Source organism: Ictidomys tridecemlineatus, chromosome 3 (assembly GCF_052094955.1).
Source record: "Ictidomys tridecemlineatus isolate mIctTri1 chromosome 3, mIctTri1.hap1, whole genome shotgun sequence".
Classification (NCBI taxonomy): Eukaryota; Metazoa; Chordata; class Mammalia; order Rodentia; family Sciuridae; genus Ictidomys; species Ictidomys tridecemlineatus.
The window spans coordinates 71320738-71341601 of record NC_135479.1 but is presented as its reverse complement, the minus strand read 5'-3'; the positions used below and the strand labels follow the sequence as shown (position 1 = coordinate 71341601).

General features: G+C 32.7%; 1 protein-coding gene across 1 annotated transcript in view; it reads left to right on the top strand.

Moving 5' to 3' along the window:
• Window positions 1–20864, top strand: part of LOC144375672 (axin interactor, dorsalization-associated protein-like) — a 92632-nt gene that overhangs the window by 9792 nt on the left and 61976 nt on the right. Inside the window, exons 3-6 of the mRNA XM_078041117.1 lie at window positions 2656–2725; window positions 10786–10840; window positions 18072–18135; window positions 18403–18509. Coding sequence (XP_077897243.1) covers window positions 2656–2725; window positions 10786–10840; window positions 18072–18135; window positions 18403–18509 — 296 coding nt within the window. The remainder of the gene's footprint in view (window positions 1–2655; window positions 2726–10785; window positions 10841–18071; window positions 18136–18402; window positions 18510–20864) is intronic.

Genomic DNA, 20864 nt, shown 5'->3' with positions numbered 1-20864 from the left:
GTTTAATTTACATTTTTCTAATGTCTAATAATGTTGAATGTCTTTTCATATGCTTATTTCCCCTCTGTAAATCTTGTTTGTGAAATGTCTGTTCAAATCTTTTACCTATTTTTAAAATTGAATTATCTCTTACCTATTGAGTTGTACGTGTTCTTTACATTTATGTGGTGCTGAGGATCAAACCCAGTGCCTTGTGCATGCTAGGCGAGCACTCTACCACTGAGCCACAACCCCAGCCCTGATTATTAGTATTTAAACAGGAGTTAAAAGCTATATTTTTTTTTCCTGACAAGAATCCTGCTTAGGGCCTGGGGCTGGAGCTTGGGCTTATTGGTAGAGTGCTTGCCTAGCATGTGCAAGGCACTGGGTTCCATCCTCAGCACCATATAAACTAAATACATAAAATAAAAGGTATTGGTTCCAACTACAACTAAAAAAATTAACAAAACAAAACTATTTAAAGAAAAAAAAAGAATCCTGCTTAGGTTGATAGCCACACTTAGCAAATTATATGTAAAAATATTCAAATAAAGAAACTATTACACTATAACTTCCCTGAACTCAGGGATGTATAGTTGACATTGCTAAGGGTGTATAGACCATGAATTCCTGTGAGAGTCCACATAGGTCAGCAAGAGTTTAAAAAAAAAGAAAGCAAATGCAGAAAAAGGACAATGGGTCATATTTATTTGTACCTTCTCCTGCATAAGAATTCATAAAAATGTGAGACTGTGAGTCAATGAATGACATTTTAGGAAAATATATTGTGTGGTTTCCAGCTTTGGAAGCAAGTAAGTAAATGGATGAAAATTTGACTAAGTAACATGGTGGAGCTATCTTAGCAAATATTAAGATTTCTTGTAAGAATTTCTTGCTTAATGATAAAGGATGCAGACTTTTCATAAAGAGGATAGAGACCATTGAGAATACTACTTGATCTTTAAGGATATGATTGCATAGAGTAGAACTCCTATCTAGTACTTGTTTTTTGGAACTGTGATGAACTCTCTTCTTTAATTGCCTTTTTCTAGCGAGCACTTGCTGTCATTCCTACTCCCATACCTCAACCAAAATAGCAATCTTATTTTCAAAATCTTTTGCTAGCTTTTTTCTTGCATGTTTTTAGCATATACCATAAAACTCATTATTTTAATGTGTACAGTGAAGTGGTCTTTAATGTATTCACAGTGTGTTATAACCATCACTATTGTAATTCCTAAAAATTTCTCCCACTCCCAGAAGAAACTTCATACCTGGTGTCAATCATTCTAAATTTCTCCATATCCTGGCAACCACTCATCTGCTTTCTTTCTCTATGAATTTACCTTTCCTGGACATTTCATGTAAATGGAATCATATAACATGACCATTTACATCTGACTTCTTTTATATAGCATAATTTTTTTGAAGTTCATTCATACTGTAGCTAGCATATTATCTGAGTTTCATTCCTCTTTATGACTGAATAATATTCTACTGAATATATGTACCATGTTTTGTTCATCCATTAATTGATGGACATTTTGGTTGTATGACTTTTTGATTATTACAAATAATGCTGCTGTAAACATTTGTGTACATGTGCTTTGTGCGAACATATATTTTTAGTTTTTTTGGATATATCCATCTAGAAGTTGATGGAGCATACAGTTTTCTCTGTATTTAACTATATTAAATTTTTCCACAACAGCTGGCACCAATTTACATTCCTATCAGCAATGCATGAGGGTTCCAGTTTTTTCGTACTCTCCCTACGCCTATTATTTTCTTCATCTCTCTTTTTTTTAATTATATCCATCTGCATGGGTGCTAAGTAATTATTTTATGATTCTGATATGCATTTCCCTTATGTCTAATGATACTGAATATCTTTTCATGTGTTTATTGGCCATTTATATATCTTGTTTAGAAACATGTCTAATCAAATACTGTGTCTAAAATTGGTCTTTTTTCCCCCCTCTTTCTCCATAAGAGTAAATTTTTGCCTTTTACTGTCTCAGAAATAGCTTTGGATCTTCACCGTTGAGCTAGGACTAGCATCATAAATTCATCCTGGAAAACTCACTCAAGGCCTACCTGCCATTTTTAGATATGATGATAACTGGGCAAGCAGTATTTTCTGTTTTTGATTGGTGGACGGCTTTTCTTTATTCTCCATTAAAAATGTTTCAAAAGCATATTTTGATGGAGTTATTGTCATGGCTGTAATTTGGATTTGGGCAAATCTTATTGGGAAATTAATTATGATAGAATGATAACGTATCTATGGTTGATACTCTTATTGGTGCTCACTGGAAGTGTTAAAGTAGAATCTGGACAACTATTTATTGGTTGTTTATAGAAGAAATTAGTGCATAGTAAAGAAAGTTGAATTATGTGCTTTTTGAGATTCTTTGCAGCTCTAAGATTCTGAAATTTGTCCCAGTGAAATGGTATGAAAAATATCTTACTGCATCATTATTTTGTACAAACTTTTTTTTTGTAAAAAGTTTGATTCTCAGGATAATGTAGATTTGCCTTGAAAATGTGGAATTACTTCAAAAACAGAACGAAGTATTATGTACTTTATTGTTTTTAAGAGATTTAATTTGTTTTACTTTGTTGCAGTTGAGATAGTTTGCTTTCAGTTCTAAAAAAAAAAATGTTTTCTTACAGATTAGCAAGACATCTACAAAAAGAGGCCCAAGCTCAACACAACAATTCTGAATTCACAGAAGAGCAAAAGGTACCATCAAATAATATCTAGATATATTCAATTCCAAATGAAATTGCTCTTGAATCCATTAAGCAGAAAAATAAACAAAAAACTGTTATATTTAAGTAAAAAAAATCAGATTGATCATGCTTTGCCTAACATTAAGTGAACATTTATACAGATATATAACTTATCACTTAATGAATTTCTTTTCTTAACTATTTAGGCCTTATTTAACTCTAACAGAAGTCATCCACACTTTAGTTGAAAAGCATGGGTAACCCAAAGACTGGAGTTTGTTCCGAGTCACTTGGAAAAACAGAAGGATTGGGAATAAGTGCATTCCACCTCAATGCTTAACTCTGAATTTTCATAACTCTTTATGTATCACCTCTCAAAGCAAAACAGAAAACACACACAAAACCCCTCAAACCAAAAAACAAATGGAAAAAAAATAGGTCAAGTCAAGAAGTTGGCATACAGATCTCTCAGCTAAATAGACATAAGATTGCAAAATGTTTCAGTACTGTTATTTCTTCCTTGAATTAAAATTTTTGTATGTCAAGTTGATTCCCTGATAGAGATTATGTAAAAGGGGATACTTTAAAGTAACTTTATTCTAAAAGAAGAGAAGAAATGGGAGGAAACAACTCCCATTTTCTCCTGGCTCAGAGTAAGTAGTGTTAATTTTTAATCTTGTAGATAGTGAAAAATATGTGTTAGTCTTTTCTTCATCTCTTTTTTTTTTGAATAAATTTTATTTTATTTTTATTTATTTATTTATTTTTTATTGGTTGTTCAAAACATTACAAAGCTCTTTACATATCATATTTCATACATTAGATTCAAGTGGGTTATGAACTCCCATTTTTACCCCAAATACAGATTGCAGAATCACATTGGTTACACATCCACAATTTTACATAATGCCCTATTAGTAACTGTTGTATTCTGCTACCTTTCCTATCCTCTACTGTCCCCCTTTTCCTCATCTCTTAAGAAAAGGCAGTATGAAAACCCTGGTGACCTAATTCAGTCTTATTAATACTTTTCTTTTTTTCCACAAGGGGAAATGAGAGTAATTTTTTGCATAACTTTTTAATTAAACTTAAGCAAGTTTTTAATCCATAGGCCTGTGTTTATTGATTCTTAGTTACAGGAGTTTGGGGAGAAAAATCCCCTAGAGGGTTAGCCATATTTCTTGCCCAAATATATTTGTATTTTTAAAATATTTATAATCTACTTCAAAAAAATTATGTTACTGCAATTTAAAAGGGTGTTTTTCTTTTTTCCCTAGTAAGTGCTAATATCCACAATAGATTTAAGAGACTTAGGATGTTAGTCCTGGAAAATAATTATCACAAAGGAAATAGCTGATATGCTTAAGGAAAGGAACAAAGACTATACACTATACCACTTCTGTAAGATTTGTGAAATCTATCTAGGAACTGATTAGGAAGTGATCAGCTGGCATCATTGAATTAAGACTTAAAATATCTAAATCTTGATGAATAGAATCTTAGATATCCAGGTACATAAATTAATAGTTAATGAAGTATGTTATAAATATGAAGACAATAAAAAATGTAAAAAAGTTTTAATGATCCCATATTTTAGTCACCTGTTTGCCTTCAATTAGATTTCTCTAGCATTTGTTGCTCAGGAGTAGAATCTGTGAGCCACATGGCCTGAGATTAAAGTCTTTTGACCTCCTAAAACATTTTAAAATTACAAAACAAACATGTTAATATCAAAAAATGAACCTTGTTAAGTGATGAGGAAAAAATTAACTTTTTCTTGATTTTCTTTATTATTCTGAGACTAGAGTTGGTGTTGATAATGCTATTGATTCTTTAATTTATAGCTGTTCAGCTTGTCTTGGTTATAAAGACCCCCAGATCTTGTACTCCAAAAGATCCAGGAGGCTGCAGGACCTAGAGGAGAGTGCTGAGACCTAGAGTCAGAAGACTTAAGTCTTGCATCCTGGCTTTGGCTCTGGGCCTGATTTTCCTTATATAAGAAATGAGAGATTAGAGAACTTTTAAGTGACTTTAAAAGGTCTTTCCTTCCTAAAACTCCAGTGACCTCTACCTGTGAAGTGGTCTGTACCTCCTCCTTTCCTGGAAGCCTGATTTCTGAGCAATATATTATTTATAATACCTGCCCAGGAGGCATTTCTGGCTGCCAGGTGTAACTGCAGACAGAGCTTCTGTCTGTCTATTCCTTGGTCTTGGAGAAGGACTCCAAGTCATTCTGTTCTACTATATAAGGCAAGTTTTATGCATTTAAAGGTTTAAATTTCTGTGAAAATGCAAGTGAAATATTCACAACAGACAGAAACACTCATATTGATGTATAGGCCTTATATGATTGTTCCATAAGAAAAAAATTATCAAAGTCTTCAGTTAATAATGATTAGAAAAGAGAGGTCTTCAAGACATGTTCTAGGAAACACTGGCTCTTAAAAATTAATAGATTGTGTCTATGTCTGTGTGTCTGTGTGTTGTGCTGAGAATGGAACCCAGGTCCTCATGCTAGGCAAACAAGCACTCTGCATATCAGTAAGCTACATCCCCAGCCCAATAGGCATTACTTGCACACAGTTTGTGACTTCTCTGGACTTTTAATATTCTAATGTGTATGTTGGATATTTTAAAGAGTTTGGTTGTGCAGTATTTTAAAAATTACTTGCTTTTGAAAAGCTCCCCTCCTTTCTTTACAGACTATTTCGTTGGATCTAGTGTTCTAAAGAACATAATACAGGAAATTTTGACACATACTGTTAGATCTGCATTAAATACTATGCCTATACATAAGCTGGAGAGAAAACTGAATAATATTTTTCTCCAAAAAGGAAAATAGAAAATGCTTTTAACCTTATTCTTTGCAAAAATGTTGTTGTATTTTGAGTTATATTTCTTATGCTTATACTATTTCATGTATTGATAGCAGTGACAAGTTATAAAATTATGAACCATTCAGTAGTTAGTGGAACTTTGAAAAATGTTTTTGGTTTTTAAAAACCAATCTTATTACTAAAGTGCTTTCTTTATGAAACTTTTTGCTGTCTAGTTCACAGTGAGCTCTCAAATATATTTGATGAATAAATGTTTTATTGGATCTATTATTGACATTTATTTTATATTTATTAAAATAAATCCTAATTTTTAAGAGAATAACATATTTTTCCAATATTTATTTTATATCTAAAGAATTCTAAAGCAGAACTACTAATCTGTCTAAGCCATATTAATTGGTGATAGAATAAAAACTTCACATTTATTTCCTATTTTTAATATTCTCAAAGATTTCTAGTTAAAACAAGAGTTTATGATTCTTACTTGATCCTCTCTCATGATTAGTTCACTTAGCTTTCATTTCAGTTTTCAATAGTTTTGTCATTATAACAAGTGGGTTTAGTGGCCAACAAAAAGCTGCCAAAAGCTTTCATTCCATGGAATTCCCTACTTTGGTGTTGTAGATTTTCTCATGTACGTTTCTGGACAAAATCGAACATCCTATCTCATGACACTTAGAAAGTTTCTTCCTATTTTGAGTCAAACTTGGTGGTAATGAGAATTCCAGCACTATATACTTGTTTTATGTTTTATCGATTCCACCTTTCTACTTCCACTTTCTTTCTACCCCAGTGTTTTCTCTCCCCCAACAGCTAGATGGAAGATGAGTAGCTGCTTTTAAATATTTAAAAGATAAGTCTGGATTAAGTAAGACTGTACTGAATTATGTTTATTTTTAAACTCATTTTATTCATTACATAAATTGAATATATTTTAGCAAAATTAATTTAGCTCATTAATTGTCTATTTTTATTCCATGTTTTCCTTTAACTGATCTTTAGAGCTCTCAATTTTCTTAGCAATGACAAACTAAAGTAGCTAATACTCTAAAAATGATACTGTTTTCTGTTTCTTATCATATTAGGTATGAGCAATTAATTTGAATAAAATGCTAGTGATTTAAGTCTTTCTAAAAATCAAACATCACTTCAGTGCTTGGTTTAATGTACATTAATTAAAGTAGTCAATACTTATACTCTGGCATATGTGAACTTGTGCTTCTTTATTACTTTTCTGAACTGTTCATTTTAAGGAAAGTGACACTGTTTCAGTAGCAAGCACTTGATTTTTGATATCAATAAATTCTACATGTTTTAAAAGCTATTGCCACAGCTGAAATAATAGTGTTTCACTTCTTTTTTAATACTGAAGCTTGGTGTGGTCCCTTAAAATAGTTATGAATAAGGCCGGTTGGTATTTTGCCATAGTTCAGTAATTTATGTATAAAAAGCTATTGCCTTTGCTTAACTTAAAGAAATGTTTAAGTGATAATAGTTTGTTAGTGGTCTCTTATTGTTCAGCTACAACATTTTTATCTTAAATGTTTGAAGTGTGAAATAAAATGGATTTTAAAGTCAAGAAGGAAAAAAAGCTAACTACTATTTTGAAGATTAGCTCATTGATACATCTCAATACAAGCAAAATTCTTTTATAAAATCAGTTTTGAAAGAATATAGTAAGTCATAGCTAAATGGAATTGATGGAAGTGTGTGGTTTTATTGAATATCTTGTGTGTTGTATAGAAGGCATTGTTGACTGGGACAAATTACTTAACCTGTCCATACTTCAGTTTTCACACCTGTAAAATGATCATAGCTAATTCAGAGTTGTGGGGAGGATTAATTAAATTAATGTTTATAAATCACTTAGGAGAGCCTATAAGTAAGTGCTCATTAGTTATTAATAAGTGGTTAATAATTAATAGTATTTGTTATTAATAAATTATTTGGTTATTATATGTATACTTAATTATTTACTAGTTTTGCTGGAGTTGAGTGGTATATTTGAACAACAATGATTGGGGATATTAGACTTTATGTAGAAAAGATTGCTTACTGCTGGTTTCTATACATAGCTATTTAAGAGGATGAATAAACCTGAGTATTTTGCAAACTATGTATAAACATAATTTTCAAATGTAATCTCTTTTCAGATTAAAATTGCATATTTTCTAAGCTTTTATATTGAAATTTTAAAAAGATTATGGAGATAATTAAATATTATTAGTTGTGTGTCTGAGAAGCATATCTTGTTCAATAATAGGATTTTTTGTGAGTTGCTGTCCTAGCTGTTTGTTGAAGATACAGTAATTGAAGAGTGTCCACTAGCCTAAGCACCGGGGGCCAGGACAATACTGTTACTTCCCTTTACTTCTCTTTTACCTTTCAAAGAACATTAACCAAACACAAAATCACCAAATCCCCAATTTACTAAACTTTTTGTAAGTCATACAGAAAATACATTCAGAAAAACATGTCAGTTTTTTTCCAAAATATGTCATTTTGTAAGCATTGTAAATGTTGTACACAGTTCTTTGCTTTTATCATCTAGACTTATTCCTAAACACATTTCAGAAATATTTTTTTTGGAAGGACCTAAAAGTCTCAGTGGCATTGTTCAGCTGCCTGCCCTGATAATTTCTTTTATGATTCTCATGAATCTCCCCTTTTCATTTCCACCTTAGCTATTCATATTCTTATTCTGAATATTGTTTAGACAGTTTGAAATAACTTAAATGATTTTTCCTTCAGTTTTTCCCCTTTCCTTTAAATTATGTATGCATTGCAAACCTGTATCACAACAGTCAAGGGGTTTATTGTTTGTTTTTTAGAAAGAGTCTCACTGTGTTGCCCACACCGGCCTTAAACTCTTAGGCTCCTGCCTTAGCCTTCCCAGTAGGTGGTACACATAACTATGCCCAGCTCACAACAGTGTTCTTAAGGGCATGTCTGTTAAAAAAAAAAAGAACAATAAAAACACACTTCTATGTAACTTATTGTTAAAGAAATCCTAGATTCCTCAGCAAGGAGTTTGTGAAAGGTCCATTTTAGAATGACTATGCCCTACTTCACTTTACTTTTCACACCCATCCCTCTGCTTTCAGTTGGGGATTTTAAGTAATTGAACCATGACAATTTTCCAAACTCTTTGATTTGGAAATCCTCCCTAGTCTTTGGGACTGGATTACTAATATAGATCTTGTTCTTTTCCTTTAGGACATAAAAGGAACTTATTTTGCTGAAGCTTATAGATTGAATGTCTCTCTTTTTAATATAGTGATTTTGTATATGTTTTATCACACATAATAGAACATGAGCATATTAAAAGCAAGGACTGTGCCCTATCACATCTGTTTTATAGCTTATTTTATAAAACAGATTGACTGTAAAATTTGCACCATTCATCACAAATACTGATTTTGTTAATATTGCCTACGTTTTTAAACAAGTCAGAATTGAGCTTAAATCAGAATTAAATTAGACCATTGTGCTATCTTTCAGATATCTTTTAGTAAATTTCAGGCTTTATGAGTAGATGGTTGGAAGGGAAGATGTCAAAAATCCCTTTTCATTGCCCTCCCCCTTTTTAATTTTCTGTTTTCTTTTTTAAAGTTAGTATTTTTTGGCTAGAGTTGTAGCTCAGTGGTAGAGTGCTTGCTTGCCCAGCATGTGTGAGGCACTGGGTTCAATCCTCAGCACCACATAAAAACAAATTAATAAAATAAAGGTATTATGTCCATCTACAACTAAAAAAAGCTATTTTTTAAAATAAATAAAGTCAACATTTTAACTTACAGATAACAAAGATAGTACATATAAATGTGGTAACATGTTTTGATACATGTATATATTGTGTTATATTTAAATCCAGTTAACATTTTATACTCACGTATCATTTCTTATGTTTAAAAACTTACAAATTTTTTCTTTTTTCTTTTGAAATGTAGGATGCATTTATTTATACCCCCACCCACCCCTACTGGCTCCAACCCCTGGTAACTACCATTCTACTTTCAACTTCTATGAAATCAACTTTTTTGTATTCCACATGAATAAGATTCTGTGGGTCTTGTCTCTGTGCCTGGCTTACTTCATTAATATAATGATCTTGTTCCATCATTTTTTTGCAAAGGATAGGATTTCTTTATTTTTATGACTGAATAGTATTCCATTATGTATATATAACACTTTTTTAATCCACTTATATGTTGATGGACTCTTAGGTTTCCATTTCTTGGCTAATAAGAATAGTGCTGCTATGAATATGGGAGTGCAGGTGTCTCAGCAGCTTACTGATTTCCTTTCCTTTGGCCATAAATCCAGGAGTGGAATTGTTGGATCATATCGTAGTTCAATTTTTAATCTTTTGAGGAACCTCCACACTGCTTTCCATAATGGCTATTTTTGTTGCCCTTTAAATCATATCTAGACCTATCACCAAACTAAACTTGATTTAGAATTGGTTGTGGCATATTAGTTTAGAAGAGAATATATACTCGTCTCTCTCCCACTTCTCAGCCCTTTGTCTTCTGATTCTCTTCTCTAAAATCTGCAAGGTGCTAGAAAAGGAATAATAATTTATTTAAAGAAGTATAGATCTCTTTTGTAAATTTTTTAAATTGTAGATGGACACTATATCTTTGTTTTATTTATTTTTTTTATGTGGTACTAAGGATCGAGCCCAGTGCCTCACACATGTGAGGCAAGTGTTCAACCACTGAGCTAAAATCCCAGTCCCTATAGATCTGTTATAAATAAAAATTTTTGATTTTAGTAACTGACAGTTAAAATTATCTTGGGATTTATAGCATTTTTCCCTACCAAAAAAAAATAGGCAAAATTGCAACATGCTTGGAATTGTGAAGCACAGCTTTACAGGTAAATGGATTTTTTAAATGAATTATTCTAAATTGTTCTGATAAGATATTAGACATTCATGCCCAAAGCAATATTATCTCAGAAGGGTTTTATAACAATTGGAATAGATCAGTTGAACTCACACTTAAGTGATTTAGTTCATACTTTGTACACTGTAGAAATAAAAGATATGATTTTAATTTTTTCTGTTTCTATTAGCTTGAATATTCCAAAAATCAGTTTGGAACTTTTCATTTTCTACCTTTAAAGCAAGAAATATATTTATTTTGAATATTTGATTTTTGCCACTTAAAGGACATAGGGTGCAGTGAAATCTTTGTAATGAAAAGATATAATATGCATATTTTAAATTTAGTCCACACAGTCCCAGGAAGAATTTAAACTGGAGAACCTGAAGAAGCTAGAACCAAGTAAGTTTTGTTTCATATTTTTTAGTGATATTCCTTTAGGAAGAGAGTTTTATCTGTTGTTAATATTAAAATTGTTTAGCACAGAAAGTGATTGGATTTATTTCTCTTATTTTTTGATGCTTTTAAAATTCCTACAATATTTGCATTTTTAATTACCATTTGGATTTAATATTTATTATAGCATATATATGTTGTACTTCATCTACATATCCAAATTAACCTTTAATTTGTCTTAATGGCTTTAATAAAATTATAATTATTTTGATAGACATTTTCAGTAGAGTCCAGTAGAGAATATAAGATTACAGTCATTAATGCCCATTCACATTACATGTTATTGAAAACTACAGTTTGAATGTTGGGAATGCATTACAAAGTGTTTTTTTGTTGTCTCCATTTTTTTCCCTTCTTCAAAATTTTAAAAAGTAAAAAATTCCTTCAGTTATCTTGTTGGTTAGGATATTCCCAAATAAAGCCTTTCTGCTGTTTCAAATGATTGCTCTCTTAGAACTGTCTGCAGTATGGGCAAAGGCACAGTGTGAATAACTGAATGAATGTAAGTTAATGTGGCCTTTTTAAAAAATTTTTTTAGTTGTAGACAGATACAATACCTTTATTTTATTTATTTGTTTTTATGTGGTGTTGAGGATCGAATCCAGTGCCTCACACATGCAAGGCAAATGCTCTACCAACTGAAGTGTAACCCAGCTCCTGTACTGTTTTTTTATTGAGATAAGATTGCACATCTCAGTGCATTTATGTGACTAGGGAATAGTAGATTTTATTTATCCAACTAAGTAAGATTTTTAAGTAGGGAATCATAAAATCAAAGCATTTTCAAACAGAAAGGAGTCTCAGACTTGTGATCACATTCTCTATTGAGGAAAGAAATGAAATGATTTGTTTGTCCTGTTTCACTTCAATCCCCAGTAACTGAGCAGGGCCTGAATCTCAGAACATTTATCAGTGTATCTCAGTTCACACTAGTGCAATCCTTTTAATGTAAACATGCTTTGAGTAAGAGGTGAAAAATTAATTTAAGAACTAAAGAGAGCCTTGCACAGTGGCGCATGCCTGTAATCACAGCTGCTCGGGAGGCTGAGGCAGAAGGATATCAAATTCAAAGCCAACCTAGCAAAGCAAGGCACTAATCAACTTAGTGAGACCCTCTCTCTAAATAAAATACCAAATAGGGCTGGGGATGTGGCTCAGTGGTCAAGTGCCCCTGAGTTTAATCCCAGTACCCCCTGCCAAAAATGAACTAAATAGAATGTTCCTATGAATTCCACAAACTGCCAATATCTAATTCATTATAGCAATTCTAACAAAGACATATATTATTGAGATAGCTGAAATGTGATTGTATTGCAGATCCAGGATAGAAAAAGGATTCTCAGAGTATACTGAAGGGGATCTGATTTTCTGTTGTTTGGGTTGGAAAAGAGAAGTTAACAACAACAACAAACAACAACAAAGGAATGCATAGCAGATTTGTTGTGATTCTGGTGGCTTTTCCACAGTTTTAGATGATCATATTTCATTTTTTCAGAACACCATCCTTCTGAATATGGCAAGAATTCTGATGAACTCTGTCATATTAATAGTTTTGGTTACTTTATGTAATCCAGATCATAAAGTTTTTTTTTTTCTTTGTGATTCTGGGGATCAAACCCATGACCTTACACATGCTAGGCAAGCGTTTTACCACTGAGCTACATCTCCAGCCCTAGATCATAAGAGTTGGAGATGTTATAAGAGACACAACTTATATTCATAAATAGTTCTTATGCCTATATCCAATGTTTATAAGGATACTAATGAATGTAATATTTCTCACAAATTTCGGGGGTTTTTTGTACCTAAAACTTTATTTTTCAAAAGCATTAATAAATACTTTGTATAAGATTGAGATATAATTTATATAAAGCACAATTCACCAATTTAACGTATCATATTCAATTTTTTTAGTAAATTGGAAGAATTATGCAGACATCACCACGTTCAATTTTAGGACATTTTCATCACCACAAGAAGAAACACTATTCCCATTAGCAGTCATTCACTTCTTGCCATCCCCCTAAAATCCCTTCCAATTCCCAGCCCTAGGAAACCATTAGTTTGATTTCTGTCTATAAATTGTCCTATTGTAGACATTTTATTTAAATGGACTCATATGATATATGATCTTTTATGACTGGCTATATATAAGATTATTTTGAGAAAAACACATTGATGGCTTTAATTAAAAGATTGCAACAGTTGTTTATACGGTGGTTCTACTGAAAATTATGTTTGTGTGTGAGTGTGTGTGTGTGTGTGTGTGTGTGTGTGTGTGTGTGTGTGAGAGAGAGAGAGAGAGAGAGAGAGAGAGAGAGAGAGAGAGAGAGAGAGAGAGAAAGAGATGATTCTGTGGATTGAACCAAGGGCTTTGGGCATGTTAGACAAGTGCTTTACCAGTAAACTACGTCACCAGCCCCCAGTTTTTTATGATAAAAATAATTAGGATTTTGGTTTCTTATTCAGTCACTATTTCCTATTAGTTGTTTGTTTCCAAACAAAATTTAAGAATCTTATAGATACACAGAGTGGCTGTAAAGAATGTGGATGTTTATTTCATATATTTATTATCTCTTCTCTTCCTCTGAGCATGCTCAAGTACTTCTATTGCCTCACAAGATCTTTCATTAATTGCCCCTTTTTTTTTTTAGAATAGCATCTATATGCTAAGCACTCGAATCCTCTCAGTAACATTCTGCTAAGGACAATACCGACACTAGCTTGTAAATCCCAGGAATGAGTTTTAGGGTCACCTGGATGGGTTCTTTCACTATGCTGTTAGTAATACCTGTAGTGGTGCTATACTACATCATTCCTAAGTACAGCTCTCCAGTTCAAATTCCTAAGAAATTATTGACCCATGTATTAGTCGAAGATCAGGTTAAAATCTATTACTTTTTTGGCTTTTTAAAAAAGATTTGGAGCAGAAATGGAAAGAGTATTTTGGAGATTCACTTTATTATACTTTATATAATGTTTTTCATTTGTACTTTTCCCTTCTTGATAGTTATCTTTTTAGATGATTTTAATTTGCTGTTGCTTCTGAAAGAAACATAAATGAGTATTCTGTATTTCAGTAGGGTAGACTCTGTAATTTGGAATTTATCCAAGCAGGGTACTTGTTGTGAGTTAATTATTGAGTTGGAATTAAATATTTTCTACAAATTGGTATTTAGTAATATTTCAGATTAAGTATACTTATTCAAGCTTTCTTTTTAAAAAGTTAAGCCTCTTCTAAGGAAAAATAGTGAATTCTAACTTTTAATATGTTGACCTTAACTGGTTTCCTTTCTTTTAAAAAAAAGTTTTTTTAAATTTAATTTTGTGAGTGTGTGTGGTGCTGGGGATCGAACCCAGGGCATTTCCCATATAAGGCAAATGCTCTACCACTGAGCTACATCCCTAGCTCTTGGCTGGTTTATTAGGCTGATGTATTCTTTACTTGAACATTTTGAAATCTTTTAAATTCTGTCTGAAAATACTAAAACTATGATTGTGAAAGTCTGAGCCATTTTTTTCTTATGTTAATTGCAGTAATGTACTGCTGCTTACTCAAGCATATCTCCCCACCACCACCCTGCAAAATTCCCTTCTATTAAGCCACCCTTCAAGGCTTCACAGAAATCCCACCTCTCCCTAAAAGCTTTCTCTGCTGTCTCTATATAGGCATAATTGAACTCTGCCTCCTCTCCTGTATAGGATCATTTTAACTATCCATTGTCAGACTCTCACATGTGTTATTTTCACTTGTATTTGTTTCAGTCCTCAAAGAGATTATGAATGGACTCTTCCCCCACCCCAGAGCCTATTGAATGCTTTAAGTATAGTATGAACTTGGCAAGATTGTGTTGAGTTAAATAGATTTGAATGTTTTGAAGGAATCTTTTCCTATAATTTAAAAAATAACCTTTCAAAATTGAGGCAGCTGCCCATTTTCCTACCACAAAAATGAAACATGTCAGTCACCAAAAGCAAAATGCATTTTGATATTTGCCTGTGTGTCATCTTTTGAGGGTTAGCTTTAGAAGGTTGGTAAGTCCGTGCTCCAAGAGAAAGGCTGGGAGTGCTGAATTTTCCATGGTGGAGTAGCATCAGATGTCTGCCATGTAGTGATCCGAAGTGTGTAAGTCCTACCAAATCAGCCAATGAATCTCCAACCCATGACATGCTTCATACTTATGATAATGTCTTTTGTAAAATTCAAGCTCCTCTTCAGATCCTCCTAAGACATCATTGCTAGTATTGGTAGAAAGAAAACTCTATGCAAAGTTTAAGCAATTTTAAAAGAACAATAAAATCTGTTATTCCATAGTTGTTGAAAATGTAAACCTATACTACAGTTACAGAAAGTAAAACAGAATTTGTTTTAAAGCTATTTAAATTTGTTCTAAAGCTATTCACATAAATTAAATGTTTGATAATACTTTAACTTGTAAAAATAATATAACAAAGCTATTATTCTAAAGCAAATACTTCCTCTTCAGAGCTTTGATACCAAAGAAAGGAAAATACTATTTAATTATTCTGTTACAATACAAATGCAAGATAACCACTGAGCCACATCCCCAGCCCTATTTTGTATTTTATTTAGACAGGGTCTCACTGAGTTGCTTATGCCTCACTTTTGCTGAGGCTGGCTTTGAATTCTCAATCCTCCTAAGCCTCTGGGATTACAGGTGTGCACTACCACACTCAGCCAAGATATTCTTAATAACCAAGATATTTTTCAACTTTTTTGTTTGTTTTTGACATACTGGGGATTGAACCCAGGGGTGCTCTACCACTGAGCTATATTTCCAGTCCTTTTTATTTTTATTTTTTAAAACATTTTTAGTTGTAGATGGACACAGTACCTTTATTTTATTTATTCATTTCATGTAGTGCTAAGGATCGAACCCATTGCCACATGTGCAAGGCAAGCACTCTACCACTGAACTACAACCCCAGCCCTTTTATTGTTTTATTTTTATTTTGAGACAGGGTCTCCCTACGTTGCTTAGGCAGATGAACTTCTAGTCCTCCTGACTCAGGCTTTTGGTACCTGGGGTTACAGACACATGCCACCATAACAGGATCAGCTTTTAAAAATTATTGTTATATACATTTTTAATGGTTGATTTTTTTACTCATTTTATTAAACTCTTATTACAATATGATCATTTCTGTATGCTTGTTTCTGACATGAGTGAGACATGATCTTTTTATTACCTGCTCCCCATTCTTGGTATCTATTCCATTGTTGTGTAAGTGATCAATATTTATTAATATTACTTATTAATATTGAGTTGATTTAATAGTTTAGTAACAATGATCATGCAGAAGTATAGAAAAGATGTTCTTGTATTAAAAAATAAACAGTACTTCTTAGTGAGATAATAAATACTAGGATTCTAGTCAACTAGATCAAAAAGGTCATGGAGAGAGTGAATGTCCATTTTAGATTTTCCCTTGCCATTTTGTATACATTTATTTAGGCTGTAATTCTCTCAATAGCCTGTAAAGGAAGTAGCATTCTCATTTTAGAACTGGGGAGATTAGAGTATTTATGTAAATGTTCAAGTTATTGTTGTAATTGTAGGGCTAGATTTTGATTTAAACCTTCTACTTTGATCTCCTGCTGCTTCCCCTTTGCTTGTCAAACTTAAGTTCCCACAGTCCTTTCTGTGCCTTGAATAAGGCAAACTGTTTCCTACTTGGAACCTTTGTTGTTGCTCCAGCCTGTTCTTTAATACCTGGGAAGCCTTATGCTAGAGCCACTTGTGGATGATTCCTCTCATCTCAGGTCTTGGCTCAAATGTCTTCTTACAGTTTAGTTTTGAAAGGCACCCTGTCTACCTTAGCTACTCCACCAAGTTCTCTCTGCTTTTACACAGCATCCTGTTTGTATCGTTCATACCACTAATCAATCTTACATTATCTTCTTTATTTGTTGGCATATTTATTGTCTACTTTTCCTTAGTAAGGTCTAAGGTCCAAATATGAGTTCTTGATTACTGTGTATCTTTAGCACCTAAAACAGTGATTGGAACATTGTGAGTACTCGGTATGCATTTGTTGAGAAGAAGAAAGAGATAAAGGATGAAGAAGAGCTAAAGGGAGAGAGAATAAGAGTAATGAGAATCTACGTACAAGTTTCCAACTTCTTTGTCACTGGATGATTGACTCCTATTGAAATAAGTTATGTAATTACAACCTGTTCTTTTTGAATTTCCTTATTTAGGAACCCAATATGCCATACTCCTTTTAACTGAAATCTGCAAGACTCCAAAATTAAAGTCTGAGTAATTAGAGTAAAAACCATGGGTTGCTCAATTAATAATGCTAAATATTCACCTTGAAATAATTGCAGGTAGTCACTAGGAACCCATAAATTGGGAAATGAAACAATAAATTTCATAAAATACTTTTCCAAATACAGATAGAATTGTAGAACATCTGTCTGTAGGCTTACATGCCAGAAAGTAATCAACCAGGACACAAGAGGTGATAGCATTATGTTGTTTGATGACTTCCCTGAGGAGAAAGTCTGCTGTGTGTGTGTGTATGTGTATGTGTGTGTACACACGTGTAAATATATATATACACATATATATATATGCATGTATATATGTGTGCACACATATACAATAAATTTCATCATAAAAGGAATATTAGAATTATAACCTTGCTGCTACAAACCTTACCAGTGTGATAAGTATTGAGGGAAATCTATTTAGGATAAAGAATAAGATGTGATTATCTATTTCTCTTTAATTAGTCATCTTAAGTATCAATCTTTTAATTAAAATACTTCAGGAGAAGAGGTATTCTCTTTCACTGGTACCCCATATCACCTAGGACCTTGTACATTGGAGAACTATTTTATGGTTCATTTTCTATGAGGGCTCTGAGACTTTCCTTGGAGATCTTACAGTACTCTGAAAATACTGGTACCTGCAGTCCACTATGGACATTTTTATTTTGCTAAGACACTCAGTAGTCAATTGCAGAGTCTTAAAATGATAGTGAAGCTCGGAATTTAAAATACATATATTAATGTGTGGTTAATACACTATAAAATGTGATTAAAAGTATCAATTTAAGATATAACATATAAGACTAACTAATATATAAGACTTACATAACATGTAAGACTAAGATATAAGACTAATGTTTGTCTATGTCTTTATTCTAGTCCTAAAAAATATTCTCACATATAATAAAGAATTTCCATTTGATGTTCAGCCTGTCTCATTAAGGTAAATAAATAAGCATCCATATTTTGTCTTCTGATTTTATTATCTATTTTACGCCTGTTTTTCAAATATTTCTGTATTTTTTTCCCTATCAAATTTGGTATTGCTGATATGACTGTTACCATTGGTAGCAATGAGATGATTGACCTTGACATTTATATCAACATCAACCTAATAATCAGCATCTTATCTGGGAAGTTAGTGGCTATGAGGGTTAGCTGGTGTATTAAGTGGAGTAGCTCACTAATTTTTCTGTTCTTTTTTATGTAGGAGAATTTTAGCCCCTGGTGAGGAAGAGCATTTGGAATTTGAAGAAGATAAAGAAGAAGGTGGTGCTGGAGCAGGGTATCCTAATTCTTTTCCTGCTAGAGTGCCTGGTGGGTACAAAAAATGTACATTATATAATTCAAGGTCAGGTGTTTGGAACTTACTTTTGTACTTGTTAGTGGCGGGTAAAACATCTCCAGGTTTGCCAATCTTAAGCAAATTATCATGGCCATTCTGTTAGCGGTAGCTATCGGTTTATTGTGAAAGTATCTTACTATTTGTGTCAGGGATCCTCAAAACATCCCATGTTTAGTGATTGGCTAGGAAGACCCACAGGACTCAGCATATAGCTGTACTCACAGTTGTATTCTGAGTCATTACAACAAGAAAACACAACAACAAAATCAGCAAAGGGTAAAGGCACACAGGCAAATTCCAGAGAAAACCAGACTTCTAAGAGTCCTCTCCCAGCAGAGTCAAATATGTACTTGATTCTCTCAACATTCTTTCACACCTGTGAAATGAAAAAATATTGTCTATTGGGGAAGCACTGTAGAGATTCAGTGCACAAGACACTTATTGGGGTTAGCGTGAACCAAAACTACAGACTCCAGGAAGAAAGCAAGTGTTCAGCACAAACCATATTGTTTGCATGGACGGTTTAGGCACAGTGATTTTCTTAACAGGGCATGATGGGAATCCTGCTGAAATCCAGGTTCCCAGATGCTAGCCATGGACCAACATTGTAAGTAGGCTTTCTAGAGTAAGTGTTTGCTATGTTAATTCTTTTCTTTATATATCTAGCTGTTCTTTAAATAATCATATATGATTGTGAAACCTGGACCTGGAGGAATAGATACTAAACAGTTGCCCTTAACAGGGAAATAAAGAATACATAGCAAGTCCTTTTTATTTGTGGAAGATCTTGACAAGGTTGTAAAATACCCTAGTCAAGCACCCTGAGTAAATTATTTGCCTCTTCTACTTATATACTTTCTTCTGTTCTTATACAGTGCACAGTTTTTACTTCTGATGAACTAGTTCATTTTTGGAAGTGTAGAAATAGCAATGTACTGTTGTGATGCATTTTTTTAAAAGACTCTATGCTTTATGGTATAATTAAATATAATATATATATCATCCAGAAAACTTCATAATTAAAGTCATATTCCAGTAATTTAAATACTCTTTGGTAGAAGACATTTGAAATATAAACAGTATAGGCTTAGACAAATAAGATACCTGCGCTTTTGAGTCTAACATCTGCCAATCAGTAGTTAAGTGACTGTACTTAATTCTTTATAAAAGGAGATGTTGACAATTTCTAATTCATAGGGTTACAATGAAAATTAAGGCACCACATACAAAGCATTTGGCATTGTACTTTTCATTTGCTGGGGCAGTGGTGGCTACTGTATTTTCATTATCACCTCTAAATGATGCTAGCAGTCCTACACCATAGGATTATTAGAAAAATTACAGTCACTATAAAATGTTATTGTTAGTGTTTCTTTGGTACAAGGTAATTATTTCCAATCTGCTTGTCCTTATTAAGAAAGAGCTATATTTTACTTGTCATATTTGTAGGAAATTTCAAGATTGCTGAGATGATGAGGTAAATAAATTTGCTAAAATTTTCTGCATTTTTTATTTCCTTTTCAAACCACATGCTGTAATTGAAATAGATTCCAGTTCTATAAATTTCTGGGTTTGGTTATTTGTTTACTAGTTATACTTCTGTAGCAAACAAGATCCTTAAAGCAGATGATGTAAGTCATGAAATGGACAGGTCTTTATGGGGTTCAGGTTGCTGAGTTGAAAAGAAACTCTGTAAATTAAGTCTATTTGCTATGAAAGATTAAGCCCAAAGTAATTAGATTTTTGTATTCTGATATAGCATTTTGGTATTTTATTTCAGAGATACAGAAAGCTCACTAAACCTTTCTATTCCCTGAATTATTTTCCTCAAAGTAAGAAAGAGTACATATAGTTCAATTGGCTATATTTGATTTTCGATCATATTTTCCAGGGCCTGTGTCATTATAAAATTGAAAATGTCATTGAAGGACAATTTGACCTTTAACTTAATTGTAGAATGGGAAAAAATGTTATACTGTAGACATCCAAGATTTCATTCGTGATAAGGCTGTTGTGTCTACATTATCATGGCAGGGTGCTTCTAAGAATTATAACATTTTTATTACCTTTATTTTATGTAATTTATATAATTGTAAGTTTGTTGTACTTTTTTTTGGTACTGAGGATTTAACACAGGGGTACTTTACCAGTGAGCCACATCCTCAGCCCTTTTTATTTTTTATTTTGAGACAGGATTTCACTTAGTTGCTGAGGGCCTCACTTAGTTGCTGAGATTAGTCTTAAACTTGGGATCCTCCTGCCTCAGCCTCCCAAGTCACCTGGATTCCAGGCTTGTGCTATAGTATCTAGCTTATTGTGATCTTTTT